This window comes from Triturus cristatus, chromosome 9 (genome assembly GCF_964204655.1).
Source record: "Triturus cristatus chromosome 9, aTriCri1.1, whole genome shotgun sequence".
NCBI lineage: Eukaryota > Metazoa > Chordata > Amphibia > Caudata > Salamandridae > Triturus > Triturus cristatus.
In genome coordinates, this window is record NC_140592.1 from 240,501,907 (window position 1) to 240,529,673 (window position 27,767).

General features: G+C 47.8%; 1 protein-coding gene across 1 annotated transcript in view; it reads left to right on the forward strand.

Moving 5' to 3' along the window:
- Positions 1-27,767, forward strand: part of ACAD9 (acyl-CoA dehydrogenase family member 9) — a 344,154-nt gene that overhangs the window by 202,763 nt on the left and 113,624 nt on the right. Inside the window, exon 11 of the mRNA XM_085624840.1 lies at positions 2,369-2,488. Within this exon, the coding sequence (XP_085480966.1) occupies positions 2,369-2,488 (120 nt within the window). The remainder of the gene's footprint in view (positions 1-2,368; positions 2,489-27,767) is intronic.

A 27,767-nucleotide genomic window follows, 5' to 3' on the forward strand; every position in this document is an offset into this window, starting at 1 on the left:
CTTTATTAAGTTATAGAAGTATACATGGCCCAATGATTCTTCTAGCTGAGGCTCGCGACATGTAAAATCTAGTGGGCGCGGCAGGTTTCTCTCCCTCTTGGCCCATGGATCTTGGTCGAGCTTTCAGAGTATGGTGGTGAAATCACCAATTACATTCTCTCTCTTTCTTGATGCACAACTTCCCTTCAACCTGCCAGGCAGCAAACTAAAGGCGCTACAGCCGCAACTCACCGAATCCCCTCTATGCGTCTCAAGTCATGCATCAATCCCATAGTTGCCAACGGTCCCGTTTTCGCAGAGACAGTCCCAGGAAGATGGAGACTGTCCCAGGTGATATTGTTGCAGAAACTGTTCCTCTTTATTACACACAGGTATGCAAACAAGAACTTTCTATCTGCAGCTGCCCTGTGCTTCAAAGTGTCCCGGGAATGCTTTTTCATATGTTGGTAACTTTGCAATCCTTTAGGGCAGGTAGATTTGGTTGCACCACTGCAGCTGCCCTGCAGATGCTTCTTTGGGTTCTGACATGAGCCAGTTGACTTCTCTAGCATTGTAGATAATGCAGCAGCTACAATCTTGGAATTCACCACACTGATTTCCGGGGTTGTCCTCAAACCAGCATTCAAGTTGAGCTTGTCTTGCTTTTATATCCGTGATGTGTAGTGAGAAGCTACCTGTAAATTTCTTATTCTGATAAAAAATTGCCAAATGTTATCAGATGATGGTATTTAGCCGGGGCACGAAGCGCTGACCTCATTTGAGACACTGCTTTATGGCTCCCCACCATGACCACACACCTGCTGTTGGCTCTCCTTAAAACAAATTGTACCTTAAAGTGTATTCCCTTTTGTGACTTTTATTGGTTAGTGATACATTTCAATGTTTGATTATTCTGAATTGTTAGTTGTCTTAAATCTGGACATTTCTGTCTTCGTAAAAATTTTTTTTTCAAAATGTCTTTATTGGCATTAATGCATTTAAAACATCACAATACATTTCCAAGGCTTGGCCCATAACAGTAACTGAGAACATTCCTGCAGCATAGTTTCCAATCTCCATGGCGTCTCGTAATGATAGTGTGTTCTGTCCTGGGTCTGGTTCAGGGGAGTGTGGGTGTGTGTGTTTGTGCGCATGCCTAATTTCCCATAGAGCATTGTGTTAAACAGTCATCCTGGGGCGGGGGATGGGCAGCAGACACCCTCCATTCGAGTTGTCATACCTTGGACGTCCACTAGGGACACCTGACTCATTGTACCCAGGCCACCTAGGGACTCACCCCCTTTTTAATATATCAACTAGGAGCAAGAATAAAAGTAGTTAAGCCCACTAGTTAGATATTTTTAAACTCACTCCACTCCATACACACCACTACACCACACATAGTTTCAAAAAACAGTGCTCCTACGTATTTCCGCAAGTCATAGCACACCTCAACCCACAGCGGGTTGAGATGGCCCCTATGATGAAGCATGTCACCGTGGGGGAAACCCTGGTGAGTGAGGGGACTCAAGAAAGGACATTTTTCCTATTTTTGCCAGATTTTTCACCTGCATCTGAGCGATTATCTCCTGCTAGGTTCTCTAGCTGAGATTTCGGATTTTTGTTTTAGTACATGTGACACAGGAGGGTGGACCTAGCATATCCTTCTGCCCCTCCCCCCCCCCCCCCTTTTTGATTTCATTGTGTTAAACAGTCATCCTGGGGCAGGGGAGGGGCAGCAGATACCCTCCATTCGAGTTGTCATACCTTTCGCGGCCCCTGTCTTAGTAAACTTAAATTTAAATATATTGTGGTGATAACCTTAAGGGGCTACCTCTATATGGAAATGTGGATGGGTCTAAGCAGTTTTAATGGCTTTCTTTCACCATGTCCATTTGATATCATGAATGGCGGCAACTTGGTGTGTTCTGCACTTACTCAAAAATGTATTTTTTTTATGACTGCCAAAATGTTCCTTTTATCCTGTATACTGCCAGCCTCTGGCACCAGATAAGGTGGGGGGTGGGGGGGGAGTAAAGGGACTAAGGGCCAAGAATCATTACAGTGACTGACTCATACTTACTATTGTGTCTGCTTATCTTTGGCAATAGCTCTGTGTAAGTAAATAAGGCATGTGTACCTGTGTTTTTTCTTTATTTGTCAGTATACTGTCCTTGATATATAAAAAGAACATTAATGTAAAAGGTAAGTAAAACACATGCAAGCTTTTGTGTGATAGATAGTACAACAGATTCGTTCAATTTCTGATATTTACTGTGAGTGGCTGTCCGAGATGACCTCCGTCTGCATTTCACTTTTTATTTGTCTTTCGTCCCAGTAACGTTTAGGTGGGATACTATATTTACATTTGTGTTACTCTCTTTGGCAGGAAAAATTTGCGTTAATGGCTGAGAAAGCATACGTAATGGAGAGTATGGCCTATCTCACTGCAGGAATGATGGACAGACCAGGACTGCCAGACTGTTCTCTTGAAGCAGCAATGGTTAAGGTAATGTTTTGATGAATATTGGGTTTCAACGACTCTTCGAATCTAGCGTAGTATTTTCCAGCTTGTGCCACTTTAGTCTGTCTTACATGGTTGGAGCGATATGAACGTGTCTGGTGGAATGGACATCACAGCATTACATTTGATTGTAAAGAAGGTCCCTCTTCTGTCTTCCAACTACAGAGCTCAGTTTGATGTTTATCTGCTGGAATAAATACAACGAACACATCTTCAATAATATTATTGAAATACGTTTGTCAGAAGTATTTCTGCAAACGTTTCTGGTATCGGTACTTTACGAATCTCGAACCAAGCACATCATTGGTGGTGGGGGGGGAGTGGACTTCTTCATACACTACCTGGAATGTAGTGCTGCCCATAGATGATTATTTCACTTTAAGACCTGCCTCAAGCCGTTCCTCCCTGGCCAAGGTAGAATCAGAGGATTTCTAGCAAAATAGCTGTGGTTTTGAGTCCTGTGATTAAATTTCATTTCCAGGGATGGTGGGGGTAGCTTACAAAGATAGAACACTGGAGTTGGGGACGTTTCACCTTCGTCTGTGAATGTTGTAGAGGTCCTTTGTGAGCATCTCCAAGAATCTAGTTCTGTAGCAGAGATGAAAGCCTTGATGGCTGCAAGAGGTTCGGACTCAATATGTAGTTCTTTCTGAGAGATCCTGCTCCACCTCATCCTGTTCCTCAAATTGTGGACATACCAATAAGAAACCAAAAAAACTGATCTTCTGACTTTGAATATTCCTTATTCTCATTTATGCGTACTTCGAACCCCCACAACCATGTTCAATGTTATGACTGTCAGAGCAGGGCTGAATTGATATTTAAGTAGCCTACATTTTCCATTTCCGTGATAATTTAAGTGGGAACAATGTATCCACTTCCACAATTAGATAATCCGTATGAACGTAAGGCAGAGAGCACTATGAGTAGAGTTAATTAACCATGCACCTGCAGTTAGTAAAAAGAATTAGAACAAATTATAGATATGTGAGATGACTGAACATCATAAGATACTTAAATACGTACTAAATATTCAGATGTGCAGGTTGTAATGTGCTACTTATTACCATTGCTGAGCATATGCAAAGGGGAAGTCTCAAGCGGCTCATGATACCTAAAAAGGTACTTAACCAAACACAAGATATATGGCGTTAAATATGTTCAGTGAGGTAAAGTTACACTGCAGAAGCATTGTGATTTTAGCAGAGTTATGTCCCTATGCAAGTCCATGTAGCCTGTAAGCAGTAACGATTGTTTTATTTTTTGTTGTTTCACTTGCGCTCTGATAACATGGAAGTTGTAGCAATAAATAATTGGTGTTTGTATTCGTACAATTCCTTTGCAATATGTGTTGTTGAGCCACATTTATTTTCACTAACGTGCAACAATGTCTCAGCAGGAATCAAGGAGGGGTTATAAGTCCAAGACTAACTTAATTACGCACTGTACATTAAAAGATGACGAATAGTCCAAGGAGCATGCTTAAATGCAGTTATATCATTAGCAAAGAAATGCAGATAAAATCTCACAAATCAAAATGCAGAATAAACCATACTTTCTAAGTTGTGTACTAAATGTGAAAGTGAACACTGTGCTCGTGAAAACATATTATGATGAGTATTCTGAGGGTGGCATTCTTATACCCAGGTCCAGCTTGTGGGTGGGTGATGTCGGTGACAGTGAGCCTCAGAAGTCAGGAAAAGAGTGGCCACAGCCCTCAAGCAACTTTTTTCTTTGTGTTTTTTTTATTCAATATTTTTATTAGACTTTCAGACATGATTAATTGTAGCAAACAGCTAACTTCAAGAAGCATGTTGTCAAGCTATCGTCGCATTCTTTTCAATCCAAATTTAAAATCTTTGAGTTAGAGTGTCATTATCGGTCTAAACATAAACGGACAATAATTTTCCTGTCCATTGCCCACTGTCCTTTCGGCTTCCTCCTGGCATATTACTCCTGCCCTTCTGCTAAGTATCAATCCAGGCCATGTTCTCTGTCTTTTCCCATAGGCCCCAGATCTTTCAAACTTAGGGGGGGGCATCACCTCGCCTGGTAGCTTGTCAACCATTCTGCACCAATCTATGTTGCCCTCCCTTTCCTGCAGAGACAGCAACCTTCCTGTCTCTCAGTATTTAAATAGATCTCTTTGTGCTACCATCAAGGCCACGTTACAGAAAAGGGATTGCCCCACCAATACTTGGTGACAACAATTGTTGGGTGAGCGGCAACCCACTATGTAGTACAGCAGAGAGTTTGCAACCCACTTTACCCAAGTACTGTTGGGCTCTCGAGCACTCCCATACCATGGAAATGAGGGCACTTGTTTTGAAGCATCCCTGTAGGCATTGATTGTTTTCAATTCTACCAATCCGGAATAACTGGGTTCTAGTGTAGTTTGCCCTGTGGAGCAACTTCAGATGGATAACCAGAAAACCTGCCCTGATTGCTACCTCTCTCAAATAATGGCATGCCATTCTCCAGTCGGCGTCCTCCTGTCTACCTCATTCACCCTCCCATCTCTCTCAGCGCGTCTAATTATGGAAGGCTATTTTGCAAGATCGTGGAGTAGATTTGGGCAATCACATGGCCCTTCGGGCGGTGGGGGGAGGGGCACCACTATATATTCTAGCTGGGACTCCTCTGCTGATATTGAAGGAATTGGCTCCCTGTTAGTTCAGATTCCTAGGGCAAGGGGATCACATCCCCTATGTTCCTTTTTTGTAGCCCTCTATCACTCGCAGACCGGTCAGCTGATCATAGTCCCATAAAGGGGGTCCGCAACCCTAGTTTGCCCCCCCCCCCCCCCCCCCCATGGCCTGGGTTGCCCACCTCCAAACTTTCACAACAGTAGCTGTTGGTGGGGGCAGGGGAGTCAACCCCTTCCATCCATAGAGCCGCCGTATTTATCACTCCTGTAACATGGGGTAGGCCCAGTCATTAATTGCGAACAACCGTGCAGCTCAGGAGTACGGGTGGAGCTTCAGAAGTGCAATCCCTCCCTCTGCGGGCCATCTGGTCATGGTAAACAGTGCGTTTCCGGGCACCCCCCCATCCCACACCAGTGGGCATGTCCCCTCCTCCCGGGCTATTCTTTGAAGGCCAGAAGGGGCCAAGTACAACCACCCAGTCCATCCTTCTCTGCAGAGGAACTCACTTCTCCACACCCACAGCCCTCCTGTTCACTGTCAGTAGAAAATACATAACACACCACATGAGAACCATTGCAGTGATATGACTGGACAGTGGCAGAAAGGCACATTTGGTTAAGCCAGGAAGATGCCAGCCTTTTAAAAGTGCAATTTTCAGAATAGTAGAATCCGACTTTACAATTGAAATAGATTTTAAATTATAATTCAAATTAGTGAAATAACTATTGCTCTATCTGCTCCCAAACTGATGTTATCAATTTGTAGCCCTTCTAGTAACTCCATGTTAGTGTACAGTTCATGCACTTGGAGACATTTCAGGAATACTAGGCACAGGCACCTCTCTTGTTAACCGCTCAGCTTGGAAACTGTACAAGTTAGTGCATGACTTGCAACCTGCAGAAAGCACAGGTTGAAAATAGAGAGTGCGAGCCACTACACTGTGTTTGAGCTATGATGCTTGCAGCTAATGCACTGTGAATTAATATAAAACAAAAACGGAGAAACCTCATTGAAGGAAGCCAAGTCATGGAAAACCAATTTAAAGGAAATACAAAAAGATGAAAATTAAATAAAATATTTTAACGGAAAGATAATTTTAAGGAAAAATCTCAAATTACATTAAACTTGGGTGAAGTTTTGGAGTATTGTAGTATTTTTGGGTTCTGGGATGCGTAATATTTGGGTCATCAGGGGTTATTAGGGTCAGGAATAATTGGCGTTCGGGCATAGAACGGGGTTTTAGGCTTTAGAGGTGGGTGGAGTGTAGTTGGGATGATCTTTTAGGGTTCACCCATGAGTCATGCTTAGGTGTATGAGGTGTTTTTAGGTTTCAGAGATGGGTAGAGCATAAATATTTTGAGGGGTTTTAGGGTTCATGGATGGGTGGAGTTAAGGGCTGGTGAGGGATTTTAAGGTTGTTATAGGTAGCTTGGGGTGGTGAATGTTTTTAGGGTCCAGGATGGAGAGGACTTTAGGGTGGTGAGGGGTTTTAAAGATTCAGGAATGGGTTTAGATGTAGAAAAGGGTTTTTAGGGTCCAGAGATGAGTAGTTTTGGGTGATGAAGAGTTCTTATGGGTAATGGATGGCTGGTGTTTAAGTGAGTGTTTTTGAGGGTTCAAGAATGGGTGGAGTTTGGATGTGCTGAGGTGTTTTATGAGGGGATGGGTGGAGTTTAGGCATAGGAAAGGGTTTTTAGGGTTCAGGTAAGGGTGGACGTAGGTATAGAATAGATGTTTTGGTTTAGAGATGTTGAATTTTGGGGTAGAAAGGGCTTTAGGGACGATTGTAGTTTATTTGTGGTGGGAGGTTTTGGGAGGGAAGGGATTGATTTTGTTTATTGGTGTTGATGGGTCAGCCAGTTTAAAGCATCCAGAGTAATTATATGACAGTGTAAAATATATAAATGTGAATATATCCCCTGAAGTAAGATAAGTATCTCCCACAAAACTGTCTCTGAATGTAAGTCCTAGAACCATTGCATTTACAAACAAGCATGGCATAGCCAATAGGTCTCGCTTTTGGGATCTTATAAGTGTTTAGCCATGCAACACTTGATGTTTAATCAAGGATATTGTGCTGGATAACTAAACACTTACAATGTCTCAAAGGCGAAATCTATTGGCTATGCATTGGGGCGCCTTTTAAGTGTTTAGGTAGAGCTATTTACTTTGCCAATGTTTCTAAGCTGTGCTGTAGAGAAGTGTGGCTGCTGTGCAGCATGCTAAGAAGTTGTAATTAAAAAGTGAAGCACTGAGTGATACTGTGGTGTCGTTGAGTGATGCTGTGCTGGCCCTGGGTTATGCTGTGCTGGCCCTGGGTTATGCTGTGCTGGCCCTGGGTTATGCTGTGGTGGCCCTGAGTGATGCTGTGGTGGCCCTGAGTGATGCTGTGGTGGCCCTGAGTGATGCTGTGGTGGCCCTGAGTGATGCTGTGGTGGCCCTGAGTGATGCTGTGGTGGTCCTGAGTGATGCTGTGGTGGTCCTGAATGATGGTGTGGTGGCCCTGAGTGATGCTGTGGTGGTCCTGAGTGATGCTGTGGTGGCCCCGAGTGATGCTGTGGTGGCCCCGAGTGATGCTGTGGTGGCCCCGAGTGATGCAATGCTGTGGTGGCCCCGAGTGATGCTGTGGTGGCCCGAGTGATGCTGTGGTGGCCCGAGTGATGATGTGGTGACCCCGAGTGATGCTGTGGTGGCCATGAGTGATGCTGTGGTGGCCATGAGTGATGCTGTGGTGGTGCTGAGTGATGCTGTGGTGGCCCGAGTGATGATGTGGTGGTGCTGACTGATGCAGTGGTGGCATTGAGTGATTTTTGTGCTGGCCCTGAGTGATGCTGTGGTGGCCCTGAGTGATGCTGTGGTGGCCCTGAGTGATGCTGTGGTGGCCCTGAGTGATGCTGTGGTGGCCCTGAGTGATGCTGTGGTGGCCCTGAGTGACGCTGTGGCGGCCCTGAGTGACGCTGTGGCGGCCCTGAGTGATGCTGTGGTGGCCCTGAGTGATGCTGTGGCGACCCTGAGTGATGCTGTGGTGGCCCTGAGTGATGCTGTGGTGGCCCTGAGTGATGCTGTGGTGGCCCTGAGTGATGCTGTGGTGGCCCTGAGTGACGCTGTGGCGGCCCTGACGCTGTGGCGACCCTGAGTGATGCTGTGGCGGTCCTGAGTGATGCTGTGGCGACCCTGAGTGATGCTGTTGCGACCCTGAGTGATGCTGTGGCGGCCCTGAGTGATGCTGTGGCGGCCCTGAGTGATGCTGTGGTGGCCCTGAGTGACGCTGTGGTGGTGCTGACTGATGCAGTGGTGGCATTGAGTGATTTTTGTGCAGGCCCTGAGTGATGCTGTGGTGGCCCTGAGTGATGCTGTGGTGGCCCTGAGTGATGCTGTGGCGGCCCTGAGTGACGCTGTGGCGGCCCTGAGTGACGCTGTGGCGGTCCTGAGTGACGGTGTGGTGGCCCTGAGTGACGCTGTGGTGGTCCTGAGTGATGCTGTGGTGGCCCCGAGTGATGCTGTGGTGGCCCCGAGTGATGCTGTGGTGGCCCAGAGTGATGCGATGCTGTGGTGGCCCCGAGTGATGCTGTGGTGGCCCCGAGTGATGCTGTGGTTGCCCCGAGTGATGCGATGCTGTGGTGGCCCCGAGTGATGCTGTGGTGGCCCGAGTGATGCTGTGGTGGCCCGAGTGATGCTGTGGTGACCCCGAGTGATGCTGTGGTGGCCATGAGTGATGCTGTGGTGGTGCTGAGTGATGCTGTGGTGGCCCGAGTGATGATGTGGTGGTGCTGACTGATGAAATGGTGGCATTGAGTGATTTTTGTGCTGGCCCTGAGTGATGCTGTGGTGGCCCTGAGTGACGCTGTGGCGGCCCTGAGTGATGCTGTGGCGGCCCTGAGTGATGCTGTGGCGGCCCTGAGTGACGCTGTGGTGGTGCTGACTGATGCAGTGGTGGCATTGAGTGATTTTTGTGCAGGCCCTGAGTGATGCTGTGGTGGCCCTGAGTGATGCTGTGGCGGCCCTGAGTGATGCTGTGGCGGCCCTGAGTGACGCTGTGGCGGCCCTGAGTGACGCTGTGGCGGCCCTGAGTGACGCTGTGGCGGCCCTGAGTGACGCTGTGGCGGCCCTGAGTGACGCTGTGGCGGCCCTGAGTGACGCTGTGGCGGCCCTGAGTGACGCTGTGGCGGCCCTGAGTGACGCTGTGGCGGCCCGAGTGACGCTGTGGCGGCCCGAGTGACGCTGTGGCGGCCCGAGTGACGCTGTGGCGGCCCCGAGTGACGCTGTGGCGGCCCCGAGTGACGCTGTGGCGGCCCCGAGTGACGCTGTGGCGGCCCCGAGTGACGCTGTGGCGGCCCCGAGTGACGCTGTGGCGGCCCCGAGTGACGCTGTGGCGGCCCCGAGTGACGCTGTGGCGGCCCCGAGTGACGCTGTGGCGGCCCCGAGTGACGCTGTGGCGGCCCCGAGTGACGCTGTGGCGGCCCCGAGTGATGCTGTGGTAATGCTGCTGAGTGATGCTGTGGTAATGCTGCTGAGTGATGCTGTGGTGCTGCTGACTGATGCTGTGGTGGCCCTGAGTGATGCTGTGGTGGCGCTGAGTGATGCTGTGGTGCACTGAGTGATGCTGTGGTGGCGCTGAGTGATGCTGTGGTGGCGCTGAGTGATGCTGTGGTGGCGCTGAGTGATGCTGTGGTGGCGCTGAGTGATGCTGTGGTGGCGCTGAGTGATGCTGTGGTGGCGAGAGTGATGCTGTGGTGGCGCTGAGTGATGCTGTGGTGGCGCTGAGTGATGCTGTGGTGGCGCTGAGTGATGCTGTGGTGGCGCGGAGTGATGCTGTGGTGGCGCGGAGTGATGCTGTGGTGGCGCTGCGTGACGCTTTGGTGGCGCTGCGTGACGCTTTGGTGGCGCTGAGTGATGCTGTTGTGGTGGTGCTCAGTGATGCTGTGGTGCCCCGAGTGATGATGTGGTGATGCTGACTGATGTTGTGGTGATGTTGACTGATGCTGTGGTGACCCTGAGGGATGCTGTGATGGCATTGAGGGATGCTGTGGTCGCATTGAGGGATGCTGTGGTGGCCCCGAGTGATGCTGTGGTGGCCCCGAGGGATGCTGTGGTGGCCCCGAGGGATGCTGTGGTGGCCCCGAGGGACGCTGTGGTGGCCCCGAGTGATGCTGTGGTGGCTCTGAGTGATGCTGTGGTGGCTCTGAGTGATGCTGTGGTGGCTCTGAGTGATGCTGTGGTGGCTCTGAGTGATGCTGTGGTGGCCCGAGTGATGCTGTGGTGGTGCTGACTTTTGCTGTGGTGTTGCTGATTGACGCTGTGGTGCTGCAGAGTGATGATGTGGTGGTCCAGAGTGATGATGTGGTGGTCCAGAGTGATGATGTGGTGGTCCAGAGTGATGCTGGTACTGGGGATAGCATCAGTTAAAGTTACAGACCCTATGTTACTGTAACGTCTGCCCGCCTAAATATCTCAATAATAACTTCAACACAGCTGAACAGCTCATCTTAAACACGGGCCTCAGGTGCTATACTTGACGCGGTGTCTGCTACCGGAAGGCACAAGTGTTTAAGAAATTAAGCCCGCCGACCAATGTGGTCTTAAGTAAATAACATTACCCTTTTGGAGACTGCCTATAAAAACACGGTCCTTTGGGTGTCCAAAACTCCCAACTGTGACCATCAGGAGGTTAATGAATAAGGTGCAAATCAAAGATAAGTATGGATGTGCTACTCTCTCATCACTGCATCGATGTATGAAAGTGAAGCTAAACTTCCCCTCTTTATCCCACGGACCACACTCTACACCCACACTTACAGCCACGCATGCTCCAGTCTACAACAGAGCGGAAAGAACGAAGCCCAACGCAGCCACAAACGGCAGCATGGGCATATACAACTGTCGTTATTTGATGACCATAACCAATAATTCCCTTGTGAACTGATTCCCGAAACTACATCCACGATGTATTCGCCACTGAACAACGAGTGCATAACACTCAAGAATGACCCAGCTGAGCAAGGCAGCCAACTCAAAAGGTCCATGGATAGAAAGAAATACGATATGTATGAAACATGCACTGCAAAGAGTGCATGGAGCAAAGCACCAAACCACGCCGATCATATGACTGCCAATGAGGACGTTATCGATAATAAAAAAAGGTGGACCGTGTCACATTAGGTGCGCTTTAGCAGGACCAATCTGAAGAATGAAAATGCGCAGCTACTTAGCCGTAATTTGTACAAACTGCTACCACGAAAAACAAGAATTATGCTGTGAGGCATGAGAGACTGGAAGTAAGAAAGCTGGACGGCGGCAGACAGGGCGCGCAATAAGAACTAACAGGAAACGTTGTGAGTGAAACACGGGGGCGCGAGGGCAAGGTCCGGCGGCGCTGGAACTGGGAGCACGGAGGGCATAGGAGGGAAAAACGGGAGAAGACAAAGGTGAGGCATATAGGGGAGGAGCCAAGGTGCAGGAGAAAGGAGAGTGCGATTGTCACAGAGGAACTGTGGGAGGGGAACGAGGAGACAGATGGACGGACGGGAAGAAGAGAAAGGGGAGGGAACAGAGACAGGCGGAGGAGGAAAGAAGGTTAAGGGCGGGTTGTGTGTGGGGAGAGGGAGGGGCGCAAAGAAGGAGAACAGGACAGAGAGGCACATGGAGGGGTGGAGCGAGGCGCGCGTGATTGTGCGCGGAATCGCAAGCTGATGGCAGGGGAAAAGCCTTTGGTTTGGTAGCACTTCAAAATGCCACTGACTAAATGTCTCAGCCAGTCCAGCGCATTCAAAAGTAAATTTCGACCAATGAGACATTGCATCAATTGGTTTCCATGAAAAGGTAAATGCTATTCATTCTGAAAATTTCAATTAAACAGTTTAGATTAAATAGTTTCTCAGTTATGGTATCCCATGAAATCGTTTTTCTATTGAATCACATACAACAGAGTGGAAGAAGTATTCCTCTATCTGCTCTCAAATTGAAGTGATCACTTTTTAAGCGTTATAAGTAACGCAGTGTTGGTGTATGGGAGAGATAGCCTTGCAGTAGTGAAAAATGACATTAGGAGTTTAATACAGTCAGGACACGTAAAACCCAAGTACACATGTCCTATGAGCTTAGATATGACTTATGCGTATTAAAAAAGGAAGATTTAGCCTTGGAAAAAGGTTTATTTTGCCAGATTGAATACAGTTTTTAAACTGCACAGCAGGATGTGTTGGCAGGCCTGAGATGTTTCACTGTGCTCCTTTTGTAGATAGCACAATCGGTGCTGCAACCCATTTATAGCATTTAATTTAGAGGCCCTGGGTACATGCGTTATCATAGGTGAATTAAACAGTCCAATCGAGTGTTTATCAATTTTACTAGGTTTTCAAGTAAAGCACAAGCAGTTGACCACTGTTCAGCAGGAAGAGTTCACAGAGGCTGAAAAGCCACCAAAAAGGATTAGTAAAGGAAGGCAAAAACCCTGCAGAGAGGGCCAAGCCCAAAAATAACGAAATACATTCACTGTAGAGAACATAACAAATTAAGCAGATGTCGAATTACGGCACCATCCAATGGGATGCAAAAAATTATTATTTAGCCTTAGTATATTAGAATATTAGTATTCTACTTCATGTTTTTCACTACCATGGGGGAATGAATCGTGAGTGCTTATTATAATATCAGTACTGGAAGAAATACATAAGTGTATGTTTGTCTCAATGGAGGCCGATGGATTCACCCAAAAAATGGTTGTATGGTGGTAAAACAAGAGGTATGATGGAGGAAAGCAATGGTCTTTGATTGTGACTCACATTAATTGGTCAAAACCTCTGGTGCTGGCTGGAGAGCAAAGTGACCACCAGTGTTCAAACTGGTTATTGAATGAAGGGTTAATCCGGTTTGGGCCAAGCATAAATTGTCGGCAGAGGTCAAAACGAGGCCTGGAGCACGACCATCACTGTCCACTGTAGAACAAACGGCGCGCTATGCGCCGGTCAGGCACAAGCCAGCATCTAGATTTCCAAGTGAGCCATACAGCGCAGAAGAAATACCACAAAAACATTTAAGTGCTATCAAAATGCTGGGACTGAATAAAAGCATTGCTTCCCCCAAAAAATAGAAGTGTACAATATAACAGCTTGTAATATAAAAGTGATTTATGTGGAGGGAAAAATGTATTTGAATTTCATAAAATAAAAACCTTACTCGTAATTCTGACACTAAAAAGGAAACCATATTACGACAAATATGTAAACTAAAAAAAATCGTGTGTGTGTCTGTGTGTGCGCGCGCATATATTCAATGAGTGAAACAAAGCTTAAAGCTCATTTATAGGGCAACATTGTTTATTTTTAGCATAAGCAAAATCATTGAACTACACAAACATTAGACATTTTTGAGCTATATTTATAACTCACATTTAACATTTTGCAAATCCTTTGCATGATTAGAACAACTGCGCCTCTATGCATAATGTTTTCAGCTCACTGAACACTCACCAATAACTATAGCTCCTCCCTCTACCATGCACTGTTTAATGACAAATTGTGATGTAAAATTTTAAAAGTGTTATGAAAGGCATGATATCATGTGGTTTAAGTAATGTAATATATAAAGGTATAAGCAGTGCATGGAGGAGGATGGAGTTATAGTTATTGGTGAGTGTTTAGTGGTCTGAGTACAGCATGTATGGCGGTGCAGTAGTTGTTATCATGCAAAGAAGTTGCGTAAATGTAAAATTTCCTAGCTGTAGTTACGGAAAGCTTCAATTCTAATAAGGACCTGGAGGCGAGGATTATGCTTAACTTTTCTAACAGCTGCTATAACATCTCAAAGAAAAAACTTCATTTCACATGAAATCTTGAGAAGTGTCATAATAGCAACATCATTCAATCGGAATGTCCTCCTGTCAGTATAGTCCTTTCACGGTCTTTATGCTCCCTCTTTCTTCATGTGACCGACAATGTCAAGTACACCATAATCACTTATATTTAGAAAATATTGCTCCCTGCAAGAAAGACATAAGGGGATCCTTTGTAATAGAATTGTTTTGATACCCCAGGGACAACATAAGCATATACATAAAGCAGTCCCAATATCCAACTTCATTATTTCAAATGAGCCTATCCCAGAGGCAAATCCATTCCCCACTCAAACTGATAGGCGTATACCATACGAAGTTCACATCTTCACCCCTTGTACCTCCTAACAGACTCAAAGGGGGGGGGGGGGGGGGCGTAATAACCAAGCAAGGTGGGAATAATCCTTGTCTCTGTATCCTTAATAGAGTTGAAACTTTCTGTTACTAATGCTAGAATATGTAAATTCTGTGTCATGATCGTAAGCCAGGATTATGCTCTTTCAAAGCTTATCCACAACCACCATGGCCATATTATCCACTGGTTTAAAATAAAACTACATTCTTCCGTTATAGCTTCAAAGGTTTTAAGACATCTGGCCACACAGAGTTTAGGGCTAGCAGGAACACAGTAGGGTACCCCACCACTCTAGAATTCGATTTAGTTTGTATAGAAATGTGAAAGTAACCCCCTCAGGATTAAATACCTACCTGTAGTATCTGGGTCCCATACATCAGAGACCTGCTTACTTGAGAGCAAACACAGCAGCATGGCCAGCATACCTGATATCTGTTCTCTCGTCAGGTATTTGTTGCTGGGTCACAAGATGAACAGATTAAGAACCTCATTAACATCCCGCAGAACAGAATACCGAGGATCAGGAAGGATAGATATCTGAATGCCCCTCATGAGCTTCCTGACCAAAGTATGTTCCCCAATCGGAGAACCCTCAATCGGACTCTGACCCGCCGATATTCCAGACTGAAAAGTATTTACCGATCGATAGACCATATCATCCAAGACTAGTGTGAAAACAGAACATTCACAGTGTGGACCCTGCTGAACCCCATGGGATCTGCATCCCTTTGAACACACCAATTTACCCATTGCCCCCAAGCAAACTGATATGTATTTGTTCGAGTCACCCAGGTCTTTGACAACAGGCGCTCAGCTTTGTGTGATAGTCTCTGATAGTCCGTCTGCTCCTGAAATCCTCCATGCCATTAGACAGTGGCCCCCTCCTTCATCAGCTGATGGTAATTCCCCGAATTGTCAATCGGGCAGAGAAATTGGAAAATCCCAAGTAAATTCCATCATCACTGTAAACCATCCTTAAGACATCTAAAAGGGAGTGATGACCACAAAGTCCGCGTTCTGACGATGAACTTGCGCTAACATTTGCATGGTCATCGTGAAGGGGGGGAAAAGCATAACCCTTCTTCACACTCCAGTCTTGGAGGAATGCATCTGTAGTTGCCGCCTGTAGATCTGGCCTCCAACAGAAGTACTTCTCCATGAAGGAGGCGAACAGATCCGCTGTGAAAGGCCCCCAGTGTCTCTGGACTGCCTGGACGATTACTGGATGAAGTTTCTATGCACTAAGATCCCATAGGTGTTGTGAATGCCATTCGGTCACCCCTGTGTCTGGCTCTAAAAGATAATCTGGCATCACCAAAATCTGGTGTTCCAGGCAATAATGCCAGACTTCTTTACCGAGATCTGCTAGTACCCGGGACCCCGCCAGCAGCTCCAGCCTATTGATGTGTATATAGTGATTGTCTGATGACCGTCTTCCTTCGATAGACACATTTCCACAGGTGGCTCCCCGACTATCTCTGCTGGTGTTAGACTCTATCTCGATATCCGGGCTGAAACCGAAGATAGCTTGGCTGTTCCAGGTCTCCATGTGGGTGAGCCACCACTGCCGTTCCTCTCGAACTTCTTCCATCAAGGGGAACCAATTCTGAATATGTCAGACCCCTGCGCAGATGGGATGCCTTCAATCGCTGAAGCCCCCTATTAAGATTGCCTGCACCGATGATGCGGGTAGCCCTACTAGATAGGCAATATGCTGAAGGGATGTACTGTCCCGTGACAGAGTCCTCCGAATCCCGTGCTTCATCTTCACCATCCTTATTGGCAGGGAGACTGAGAGTAGATTCCTTGGAGTCTGTGACAAACTCCAGGAATGTCATCCATTGCACTGGAACGTGTAATGACTCCCCCTTGTTGTTCACAAAACCTAGTTGTTCCAGTAGGTTGACAGCTGTTTTGAGTTGCCCTGCGAGGACCCAAGGGCACTGATGCAGGAGCAATTATTTTAGACTGTCTCAAACCTGATCACATGTTGAAGATACCTTGGTTTGGCTACATAAAAAAAACTGTTGGAGACAATGGGGCTGGTGGACTGTTTCCACAACCCAGTGCACATTGTAAAGATCTCAAAATCAAGTTGAAAAAGGACTTCTTCACCTGTGAAAAGTTGTCTAGTGAGCGCCTAGGAATGGTGAAAAAGAGTCCTGAATACATGCTCCCAGTACGTTCTCCAAGCGTTCAGCCTTATCTCTCTTTTTATTTCCACACCAAATTGTTTTATCTCATTCGATTCGGGTTTGGCATTTCGCACCTTCTGGTTTCTTTTCCCCGTAAAGCCTACTGTGACGCCAAACTGGATATTTGCCCTTGTGGTTCCAAATCCACACAGAATACGCTGCACTTCCTTTTTTTTTCTTTCAACTTTATTCCAAGCTTAGGCACGATTTTATCATCCCCCTTTTAAAATTTTTAAATATCAGTAAGTGTCGGCCAGCTCTACATCACCTTCAGCTCTTAAATGGTGAATTTACTTGCTTAATGGTCTACAGATCTATCTCTACAGCTGTTCGTTTACGTAATATTGTTGGGGAATGATTCCTTTTCATTTGGTTTTTAATGAATTACTTCTGGATCTCATGGTTTATGGGACAGGGGTTTACCACAAAGTTAATCACACACTGTTGTATGTCATGCTGCTATTTTGTAGAAATATTAACTTAATTAATCACCACTGTTACACTGATTATGAATTACCACTGTCATGAAGTGTACCATACATTGTCTGTATTATATTTCTTTTTATCTGTTTTTAAGTACTTTTATGATGTACTCTTTTATGGCTGCTAGTCAGCGGAATAAAGATATTTGACTGACTGACTGACCAAGGTGCGACGCCTTTCTGCCAACAAAGTGCAATTTGCATTGCCCAGGAAATTTACAGCTTGCTGTGCTCACCTGAAAGGATCTCTGGAGAGATGAGAGTGCCTGGCTGTTATACATCTTCTGCCATGTCCAATATTTTAGTTAATGGACCCGAAACATCCATCAATTTTCCTGGCATGATCGTCGGGAGTGATCGATGCCTTTCTTCAGTTTGCAAATTAATTTTGCAAGGAACATGGCCATGCGAGGATCCACTTTGGGGTCAGGGTTACCTTTCCATCCAATGATGGCCAGCGATATTCAACTCGCAAACTGCCTCCAACTTCCTTTTCAAGCGGCTTTCGATGACACCCTGCCACATAGACGGCCACCTTGTCAGTAGGGGACTGTCATGAGGTCACATTACGACTGAGCAAGAACACCACCATTTTACATGCTCTTGTTTAAAGTTGAGATCTTTTCTTGATTGTTGACATTTGTTACACATTTCCTTGCGTGCTTGTATGGGATAATGTTCCATGAAATAACTTTGCTTACATTTATACATCGTCGTAGGCATATTTTCAGAACCTTGAACAGTCTGAAAGCTAAAGTTCACTGCGCAAAATGTTGTTTTGGTTATTTGTCGCTCTGCAACAGCTTTGTCAAGATAGTCAATAATGGCAGCCTGACTGGGACTTTGGCATGGCAACATGGGTGCAGTTTATTATATAAACAACATCACTCCTTTGTGTAGTTAGAGGAGTATTTCGCCGACACTGTCGAGGTCGCCCCATGCTGGAATTCCATCCCTGCTGAATCCTGTTCACCTCTTGAGAAGGATGTTGCTCAGCTCGGCCTAGACAGACTTCCAGATGAAACATATCCACAGGTAACTGGGGAGTTAGATCACGCGCGGGAATTCTGGCAGATTCACCCACCCTAGGCACACTAGCATAGGGAGCACTAGGTAGGAGCATAACTATAACTATACAGCACAGTGGTTGAACTGTTCATTTTCTTTACCGTTCCTGTCATGCTGATTACTCTGTTTTTTTCCTTCTGTTGATAATTGCAGCACATGTCTTTTTTACACAATCTAATTGCTTCAATAAATATTTAAAATACAATTCGAGGGGGGCGTGGCCAAGATGGTGACCTGGATGGACACAGACTCCGGAGGCTCCCGGTCGCAGGGCTCTCGCCCTCGCTTTATCTTCTGCACAGCCCCCAGCCGAATGGCGCAACCGGCGTCTCAGCTTGTGGGGACACAGCGCTGTTCAGTGGAGCCGGTCCGGAGACCAGAAGCCGCCGAGAATCTCTTGTGCGGGGCTTGGCGCACTCCAGCGGCTTCAGCGTCTGGGCCCTGGGGCGGCAGCGTGAGTGGAGCCGCGCCCCGTCTGGTGCTGTTGGCGCTGGGTGACCGGAGGAGGCCTCAGGGTCGGAGGGAGAGGCCCTAGCTGTCCGGGCCGAGGATCAGCTGCCTGGTGCGGTCCGGCACCTTCCGTGGGCCCTGCAACGTGAAATCAATGGGACTCCGCGGGCTTGGCGCCTGGGTCCTGTGCCGCGCGCGGGGGTGGATCGACCCCCCCCCCCGGCCGGTGTGTCAGTCACCAGGAGGAGAGCACAGGCCTTGGGGTGGGCCCCTGGGGCGCCGACCAGCACTCGACCGGCGACGGACGTCGGCAGTGGGGGAACAGGAGCCAGAGCGTGGATCGGCGGCCTTTCCCTTTGTGACTCGGCTTTCGGGCCTTCGGCCTCACGGGGACTTTGGTGCCTACGGGCGGAGGCCATCTGCTTTTGCGGCGACGTCGGCAGCGGACGTTCGCGAGGAGTCGGAGCGCGGCCTCCAGGGCAGCACCAGGTGGCGGTGAGTCAGAGTGGGCCCTCGCCGCATTGCAGCGCGCCACCCCGGGGTGGAGAGGCGGGGGCCCGGAACTTTGGGGGCGGTACAAGACAGGCCCGGTGGGCCGGGGCCTGCCGGCTGAACTTTTTGCCAATTCCTTGAGCACCCCATCACCTGCAGGCCTCACCGTCGAGCGTGGAACCCTCGGACGCACCTCTTGGGCCGCTGGTGAGCATCTGGGGGCCTACTACACTCATTGCCGCCTAATATTGGCCATCCTCGCGGGGTGGCTGGTCTCCCCTCCGCTGTTACGGAGAGGAGCACTGCAGCTACGGGGCCGGACTTGGAGTGGGTCCCTGAATGGACGGAGCTTGTGGCCCGCAGATGGCTAGCACAAAAAAGAAGGGGGAACGCTCGCTCAAGGAGATGCTCGCTAGGGGCCCTGCAGCGGGAGACAGAGGATGTTGAACGCCTCCGGCCACCCAGCCACCACTGGACTCAGAGGATCGAGATGGTCCTGTAACCCGAGCATTTCGGGAATCCCTCTTTGACACTCTAAGGGGGGACTTCCTGACTCTCAAGCAAGAGGCGGCTGTGCCATGGGGGGAATGGAGTTTGGAGTGCCGCTACGCCAGGATTGTCCTCAGGGGTCATCGCTTTCCCCGGGTTGGAGTGCTAAGTGAAGGGGACCACCCTGTCGCTTCTTACCCTAAATGTTAAGGGGCTCAATAACCCTATCAAACGACGTGCAGTGTTATCGTACCTGGAGAACTCAGGGGCTTCCATATGTCTCTTGCAAGAAACACACCACCTTCCCAGGGATTAGCATCGTATGCGGTCCCGGGCGTTCCCTCAGCAACTCTACTCCTGTACCAATGACAAGAAGGCGGGGGTGGCGATACTCTTTACGTAACACTTTTCTGGTCAGGTGGGACCAAAAATCGGCGAACTCAAAGGTAGGCTGTTAGCACATTCCATTCAGGTGGGTGGTGTGTCCATGATTATTGGCTCTTTATACGTCCCCAACACAGGTCAGGAACCCTTTCTTAAGGGCGCTTTCTCCGAGATTCTCAGTTCCCAAGCCCGTTACATACTAGTGGGAGGGGACCTTAATTTGGTCATGGACCGGGAGGCGGACCGATCAGGCCACTGCTTTGGTTTTTCGGCAGTGATTTCACTTGAGGGGAATGAGTGGATGGCGCACAGGGGGTTAGTGGACTTATGGCGAGATAGGCACCCCACAGCGACACATTACACCTACTCTAATGCGCACCGGACCTACGCCAGACTGGACCACTTTATAGGCTCCTCGGAGCTCAGCACGATTGTGGAAGATGTAGATATTATTCTGGCTGCGTTATCAGACCACGCTGCCATAACTTTGACCGTGAGGGTTCCCCGGACTAGGGCGGTGGGGGGGGGGGATGGAGATTGCAGGAGGCCCTCCTGCAACGGAAAGGGGTCGCCCAACAATTACACACAAGCATCACTGACTACCTTACCCGCAACGACCAGCCTGGCACACCCTTGACGGCAGGGTCCAACGGTTTAAAATCGCAACTGTTCGTGATGCACAGGGGGAAACTCTTGGCAGCGACCCCCAAATTACAGAGGCCTTTAGGGAGTTCTACGCGTCATTGTATAGCTCGGATGTGGCTCTCGACAAGGATGGAGAGGCCTACTTGAGTGGTGCAGCAACAACGGCCCTCTCTGCAGAAAATGCTGCCTCGCTGGACACCCCGATCAGAATTGAGGAAGTGATTGGGGCGATATCTCGTCTCAATCCCCTGAAGTCGCCGGGTCCGGAAGGTTTCTCAGCCAGCTTTTACAAATCCTTCTGCTCCCTGTTGGCACCGCTTCTTACCAGACTCTTTAACTCGTTTCGGGGCCCCGGCTCGATACCGCCTGATATGCTTGAGGCCGATATTGATGTGTTACCTAAGCCGGGCAAGGACATCACCCAATGCTCCGCTTATAGGCCCATCTCTCTCCTCATCTTGGACCTTAAAATCTTTACAGGGGTTCTAGCTGCCAGACTTGGGCCGCGGCTCCCTGGTCTCATCGAGCCAGATCAGTTGGGCTTTATCCCCAATAGACAATGCAGTGATAATACCAAACGCCTCCTGCATTTAATAGATAAAGCTCATTATGCAGGGTCAGACGCTATGCTCCTATCTATAGACGCTGAGAAAGGGTTTGATCGCGTGGATTGGGGATTTCTCGATAAAACGTTAGCGCACTTTGGCTTTGGCGATCACTTCAGGGCCTGGGTCGCCAGCTGTTACGATACTCCCAGGGCCAAGATCCGGGTTAACGGCATAAGCTCACGGCCCTTCGACATCCAGAGAGGTACGAGGCAGGGCTGCCCGCTCTCGCCTCTCCTCTTTGCGCTTTATATAGAACCCCTAGCGCAAAAAATTCGAGACCACCCGGACATTGTCGGTATTTCTTTCGGAGAGGGAACCTCATCAACTTAGTCTCTATGCCGATGACATCTTGGCTGCGCTGGACAATCCCAAACAATCGGTACCTGCCTTATTGGGAGAGTTGGAAGCCTTTGGGAGGGTGTCCGGCTTCAAAATAAACCCGGGGAAATCTATGCTCCTTCCGCTGGGCCGTAATGCTCACGAAACCCATGAAGCATCTTTGGCCTCTGGGGTTTGCAACTTCAAACATCAATCCCATACCTGGGGATCGTTCTAACTCCATCTACCGAACGGACGGTCGCAACAAATTATGAGACGCTCACCTCCCAAATACAAAGCGACTTACGGAGATGGCAGATGCGGCCCCTATTACTCCCTGGGCGCGTTGCGGCAGTGAGGATGTCTGTCCTTCCTAAGATCCTATATATCTTTCAAGCCATCCCGGTGGCCCCTCCTCGAAGTCCCATACAACGCCTACAAGACGCCGTACACCCCTTTATATGGGCTGGGAAGCGGCCTCGGATGCAACGGGACCTCTCCTTCCGCCCTCCTGGCGAGGGCGGTTTGGGGATCCTCAATTTGCTGCAGTACTTCCAAGCGGCGCAACTGAGATACTTGGTGGAGTGGTATAGGCCCGAGTCTGAGAAGCGGTGGCTTTTTCAAGATAGGGTGCTGGCGCAATCACCCCTATGGAAAATACCCTTTTTAAAGCGCACTGATCGGCCGGCTCGCCTTCAGAAGTCCCCCCTCACGAGCACGATGCTGCGGGTTTGGGATGCTGTAGCAGTCAGCCGGGGGGCTTACCACTTTTCCCTCACCACTTACACCTTTGTTCGATAATCCGGAATTCCCTCCGGGTCTCGAGAGTCGCGCGTTCCGGCAGTGGCGGGCATCGGACTGCAGGTCGGCAGGTCACCTGTTCGATCTTGAGGGATTCATCCAGCTGTCGGACGTCATACAACTCCACGGCATTGTGGCGCAGCAAAGATTTCAATATTTTCAAATCTGACATTGGCTGATGCGGCCCAGGATCCGCCAGATGGTGGGCCGACGGCGGACCGCTTTCGAAAAGTGGTTAATCACCAAAGAAACGGACCGTAAGATGATCACGGAGATATATAAAATGCTTTGTCCACCAGCCGATTCGCGACGTTCAGCAGGCCAACGGAGATGGGAGGGTGAGTTGGGGAGAGCCCTGACTGACCAGGAATGGCTCGCCATCTACTACAGAGCTAATCATACAGCCAGGAATACCGCCAGTAGGGAAACAGCGTTGAAAGTTGCGACTTATTGGTACTTGACACCGGTACGCCTCAACAGGGGCTACACTGACCGTAGCTCCACTTGCTGGCGAGGATGTGATGCGGAGGGCACACTGAGACATATCCTATGGACCTGCAGGGAGGTGACGGACTTCTGGACAGCAGTACTTGACGACATTGACAAACATTTTGCCACTGCCATTCCCCGCTTCCCTGCCTACACGCTTTTAAGGCTGCCCAACGCAATCACATTTCCGTTGAAATCACTCGGGGAGAGACAGATGGGATTGGCCATGGGTGCGGCGGTCCAACACATCATATCACTTTGGGGGTCTCAGACTCGGCCCTCCCACTTCGGCTGGCTGCACAAACTTTGGTACACGTTCGGTATGGAATGCTTTCATGCCACACTCACGCAGTCCACGACATCCTTTACCAAGGTTTGGCAGCCGATTCTGTCACTCTTATCGACAGAATTTAACGAAATCACCTGCCCGAGATATCTCCGCCTGCTGCGCCTCACTGACCCTTCGTCTTCACGCGATGCCCCTGGGACCTCACCGCTTGGCGACTCCCGCGAATAAAGACTCACAGAAGCGATTCAGGCACACCGGTTTGGGGGGGTGGGGCTCAAGTTGGGGGGTTGTTTTCGTTCTTGCTTGAGTATTGACGAGATTACTACACGACCGGTTGGCGGGAGCCCTGGCCCTCTCCGCTCCAGTGGACATTTGCTAGCCCATAGAACTTTGGTATGTTTGCTTTTTTTTTTCTCTCTCGGGTATGTCTCACCGGTGCCGGGCTAGCTTTCGACCTCACTCTGTTGGCGCCACCTGGGGGGTATTCACTTTTTGTATTGTATTTTGCTTACCTGCCAAAATCAATAAAACAAAATTAACCAAAAAAACCCGAAAAATACAATTCGAGTATTTCTTGTGTCTCCTTGGGGCATGCATAAGATACCAAACGAAAGGGCTTTAGATCTGTTTCCACAATTTCCTTGTGAGTCAGGGTTGTCGTGTTCTGAGGTTGCACATACCACCTGTTACCTTGCTAGATGTCAGGAAGCCAAAAGTGAACTGGGGGAACAGGTGACGTGCACCCTGTTTTGTACTCTAATACTAATGCTTAGTGTGCAAGCTGCGGAGTGCCCCTTTAACTCACAGCAACATGTTTTGGAGGAGGAGTCCCGCGTGGTGATGTCATCCCCCACTGTCCTATCTAAGGAGAGCAGCAATGAGAAGGCGGAAGAAGACGGACTGCGGAAAGACAGTGGAAAGCCGGAAGAACACCGAGAGCCGGAGATGACTGCCCGTCCTGTGGCAGAACCGTCGGGGACCTCCAGAAACCGAAGCCAAAGGCAACGTCCCGAAGCATAGGAAGACGCCAGGAGGCCAACGTGACCACGCACCGCCTCGCCACTCTCCCGGAGGAGGGTGGCTCGACAAGGTATGGCACAGACTACGGGGATTCTCGGGGCAATGGGTGGGGAAAGGTGGTTCTCAGCGAGAGGACACCGTAAACGGGGCCACAGCTGGTGACGGTACTCGGTGATCCCGCACAACCCCCTCCTTATTCCAAGAACGTATTGGACGTATCCCTGATCCGTGGTATTTTTTTTTCCTTTCTTCATATCTCCCCTGCCCTGTGAGGACCCAACAAGCGAGCCCTGTGTCCAGACCAGATCTGCTACCACTTACGACTAGAGCGTAACCTGGAAACCGGACTCTTTATCTGAATTGTTTCAAGGCAAATAAAAGGACTCCCTGAGATGACATTTGGTCACGGTTTTATCTTTTTTGCATACTCTGCAACCCCTTTGATATCACTGCCCTGGTGGGACCCATGACACTAGGTTACAGGTACAGATGGTGCACTGGGAACTAGCCAGGATTAAGGCCAACATATCCTGATGGTATGCGTGGACTCAGTCTTACACAGTTTTGATGTTTATGTTGTTCAACAAACACACAGTTTTCCTGAGAAAGTATGAACCATACAGCATGGCGCTACTTCTACATGGGTACTTATTTAATGGGTCTCCTGAATAGTTTTTTTTTGTGTGCCCAAAGACCCTACTCACCAACTAACCAGTGACGTCCGTGGTGTTAGGGAAAAATCCTCCTCCGCTAAGTAGGGAACCCCTATTTCTGGCTGTAGGTTGTTCAAGCTTGAACCTTTAAAAGGATCACTATAAAGGTACCCACTCTGAATTCCGTATATTCCAACTACTTCAATGGCTAATCCAGCACGGGGTGTTTTACCACTTAATTGCAGACATGCACTAACATAACCGTTACTACTATATGGGCTCCCGCGAATGGGAGGCGATGTTACCTTTGTGTTCGAGGCCTACGAAGCGTAGAAAGTATAGGTGTTCTATTTATGGATCACATTCCCTGCAGTAATGCCAACTCAGGACATTTTCATACATACACTGAAGTAGCAGTACCAAATCAGTACAGAGCATATGAGTATATTGAAATCCCACTAACTTATCAGGAACACATGAACTGGTTTCTAGGTGCTCTACATCATACATTGGAAAATGTCAGACTAGGTCCTCCTGGCAATGAGGGAGCAACATGGCCAGTCTTAGCCAGAAAGACACCATATTCAGATATAGCAATCAATATAGAGCTAGAGATAGAAGAACTATACAGAGATTTAGTTACTCTATAGACATCGGGTACAATTCGTTACGTGAACCATAATGGCCATCCCACAAAGGGCTGCTCAAACTGCACATCCATAATTGGCTATGCATGGAATTTGTCCAGTAACCATTAATGCAATAGTGAGTAAAGTTCCCAGGAGATGGGATGAGATTCTGTTCTGGATTGCACACAAAAATAATCCGCTGGAAGCAGTGTTTTCCCCTACGGGTCCCCTAGAAAGACAGAATTCTTACATTATGCCTACCAATGGGGATGGCTCCCCTGGTGGAAGACTGCACCACTTGGGGCATAATATTCTGCTGTAGTTTATACATGAACATTTGATACACCGTCATTAGTTGTTATGTCCGAGGTGCTTAAACAGATCCAAAGTTAATACAGGACTACCCCTGCCATGGATTTGGGACTGAAATTAATGAGCAATTTTGCCTCAGTATCCTCCATCCTACTAAGTTACATAAAATTAAAATCAGCAGTGTTGGCACGCATGATGCTCCAGTAGATCAGGAGTGCGCACTGCCTAAAATTATTGGAGAAACCTATACATCAATAAGTAGAGATAATTTGGGTGCCAGACCTAATAAACCACAAATTAAGGGTAATTCTGAAAAGGATAACTGGAAGCGGGCACCAGAGTCTTAAAAAAACAAAACTGTGAGATAATTGGAAAAATGAAAAAAGACTAAAACGCGGGGTGATTCTCCTCAACAGGAGTCCACTGAAAAGAGCTACAGTTTGCATAACCATGAGTCAACTTAACAAACCTGAAAGGTGTCGGGATACTGATACACGTCCTTCTCGTTCCTCTCAGGAATCATCTGAAAAACGCTCAGAGAAGAGGACGATCAGAGCCCTGGTTAGATGAGTATGTGAAACCGAAGGACTCACAACGCTCTTCTGAATTCATAATAAAAAAGGAAGACCAACCTACATGGTCTAACCCTCAATTTAAAAAGAAGAACATGTCTGGGATTGAAGCCAAAGATGCCACAGATATTGGTTCTGAACGGGGAGTGGAATCTGACCATGCTGGAAAGCACAGTAGAAGTCACAATAGTTTGCTGGAATCTTATGGAGTGTCTGGCGTCTGTAGCAACGAGTGACTTTGTCCAAGTGGAAACACTGCACCAGAGATTTAGTGTACCAACTCAATATATGAATTGCAACTCCATATTGAGGGGATATACAATGTACTACAATGTTCTCTTTTGGGAGAACTTGTCATTCGGCTATGACATTCCCCTTGCTGAAAAAGATATGCGTCCCAAGTTTGTTAGGGTATGCTCACAAGGAGAAACATTAATTTTACCAGATTTTTCCGACCTAGTTTCAGAATCAGGAAAACATGCATACACCAAGGAATGGGCCTTACCAAAGCCCCGGCGTTTTATTGCAACATTGTGTATTGAGATGAAGGATCTCATTACCACATTGTACCTGTGAGGTCCAGCCCACAACCACAAAGACAATATCCTATTAACCATGAGCCAAAAAACAAGTTAGATACTACCAAAACTTGAATATCAGGGTCTAATAAAAATTTGCGCCTCACCAATGAATAATTCCTTGTTTCTAGTAATGAAGCCAGAACATTCGTATAGTTTAGTCTTAGATTACAGACACTTGAACACTGCTACACACACATTTGTTGAACAAAATGTGCATAACACTGCACTAATGAACAATATAATGTGCCAAAAATATAAAACTACATTAGACATTTCGAAAGGATTTTTCTGCCAAAACATAGTGCCTGACAACATTTAACGCTTTAGGGTCTCAAAAGCAATTCTGTCGATTTGCCTGAAAAGCATTAGAATAACCCCAAGATGTTTTCAACTCATGTAACAAAACTATTGCAAGATTTTGATGACCAAGCATTGTCCTGTGTTGATGACATAGACCTAATGGATGATGACTTAACAACACACTTGACCAGAGTAGAAAGCATAATTGTAGGATTTGCTCACATGGGCTACAAATGTAACTTCATAAAATCAAAGATTGCCTGTCTCAGTTCCTGTTCTTGGGATACAAGCTGTCAAGTGAAGGCAGAAGCCTTGCGACACAGTTCTTAGAGAAGTGTGCACTTTTACAATCTCCAATTACTTTGAAAAGACTCCAATCAATATTGGGTTTTCTAAACTTTGGCAGAACTTACATACCAGATTATGTCCAATGGGTGAAACCGTTTTATGACTTGATTGTCTAGACTTTTTAACCACACATTGGACATCTGAACACGCACAGATTGTACGTTCAGTACAAGATGACATGTTAGCTTCAAAATACTTGTACACATTACAAATTTGGCGATCCACATTATTGCGGGTACATCAGGATACACATAAGTCACATTCAATGAAGGCGACTCTGTACCAATTGCATATAAATTGCATTTA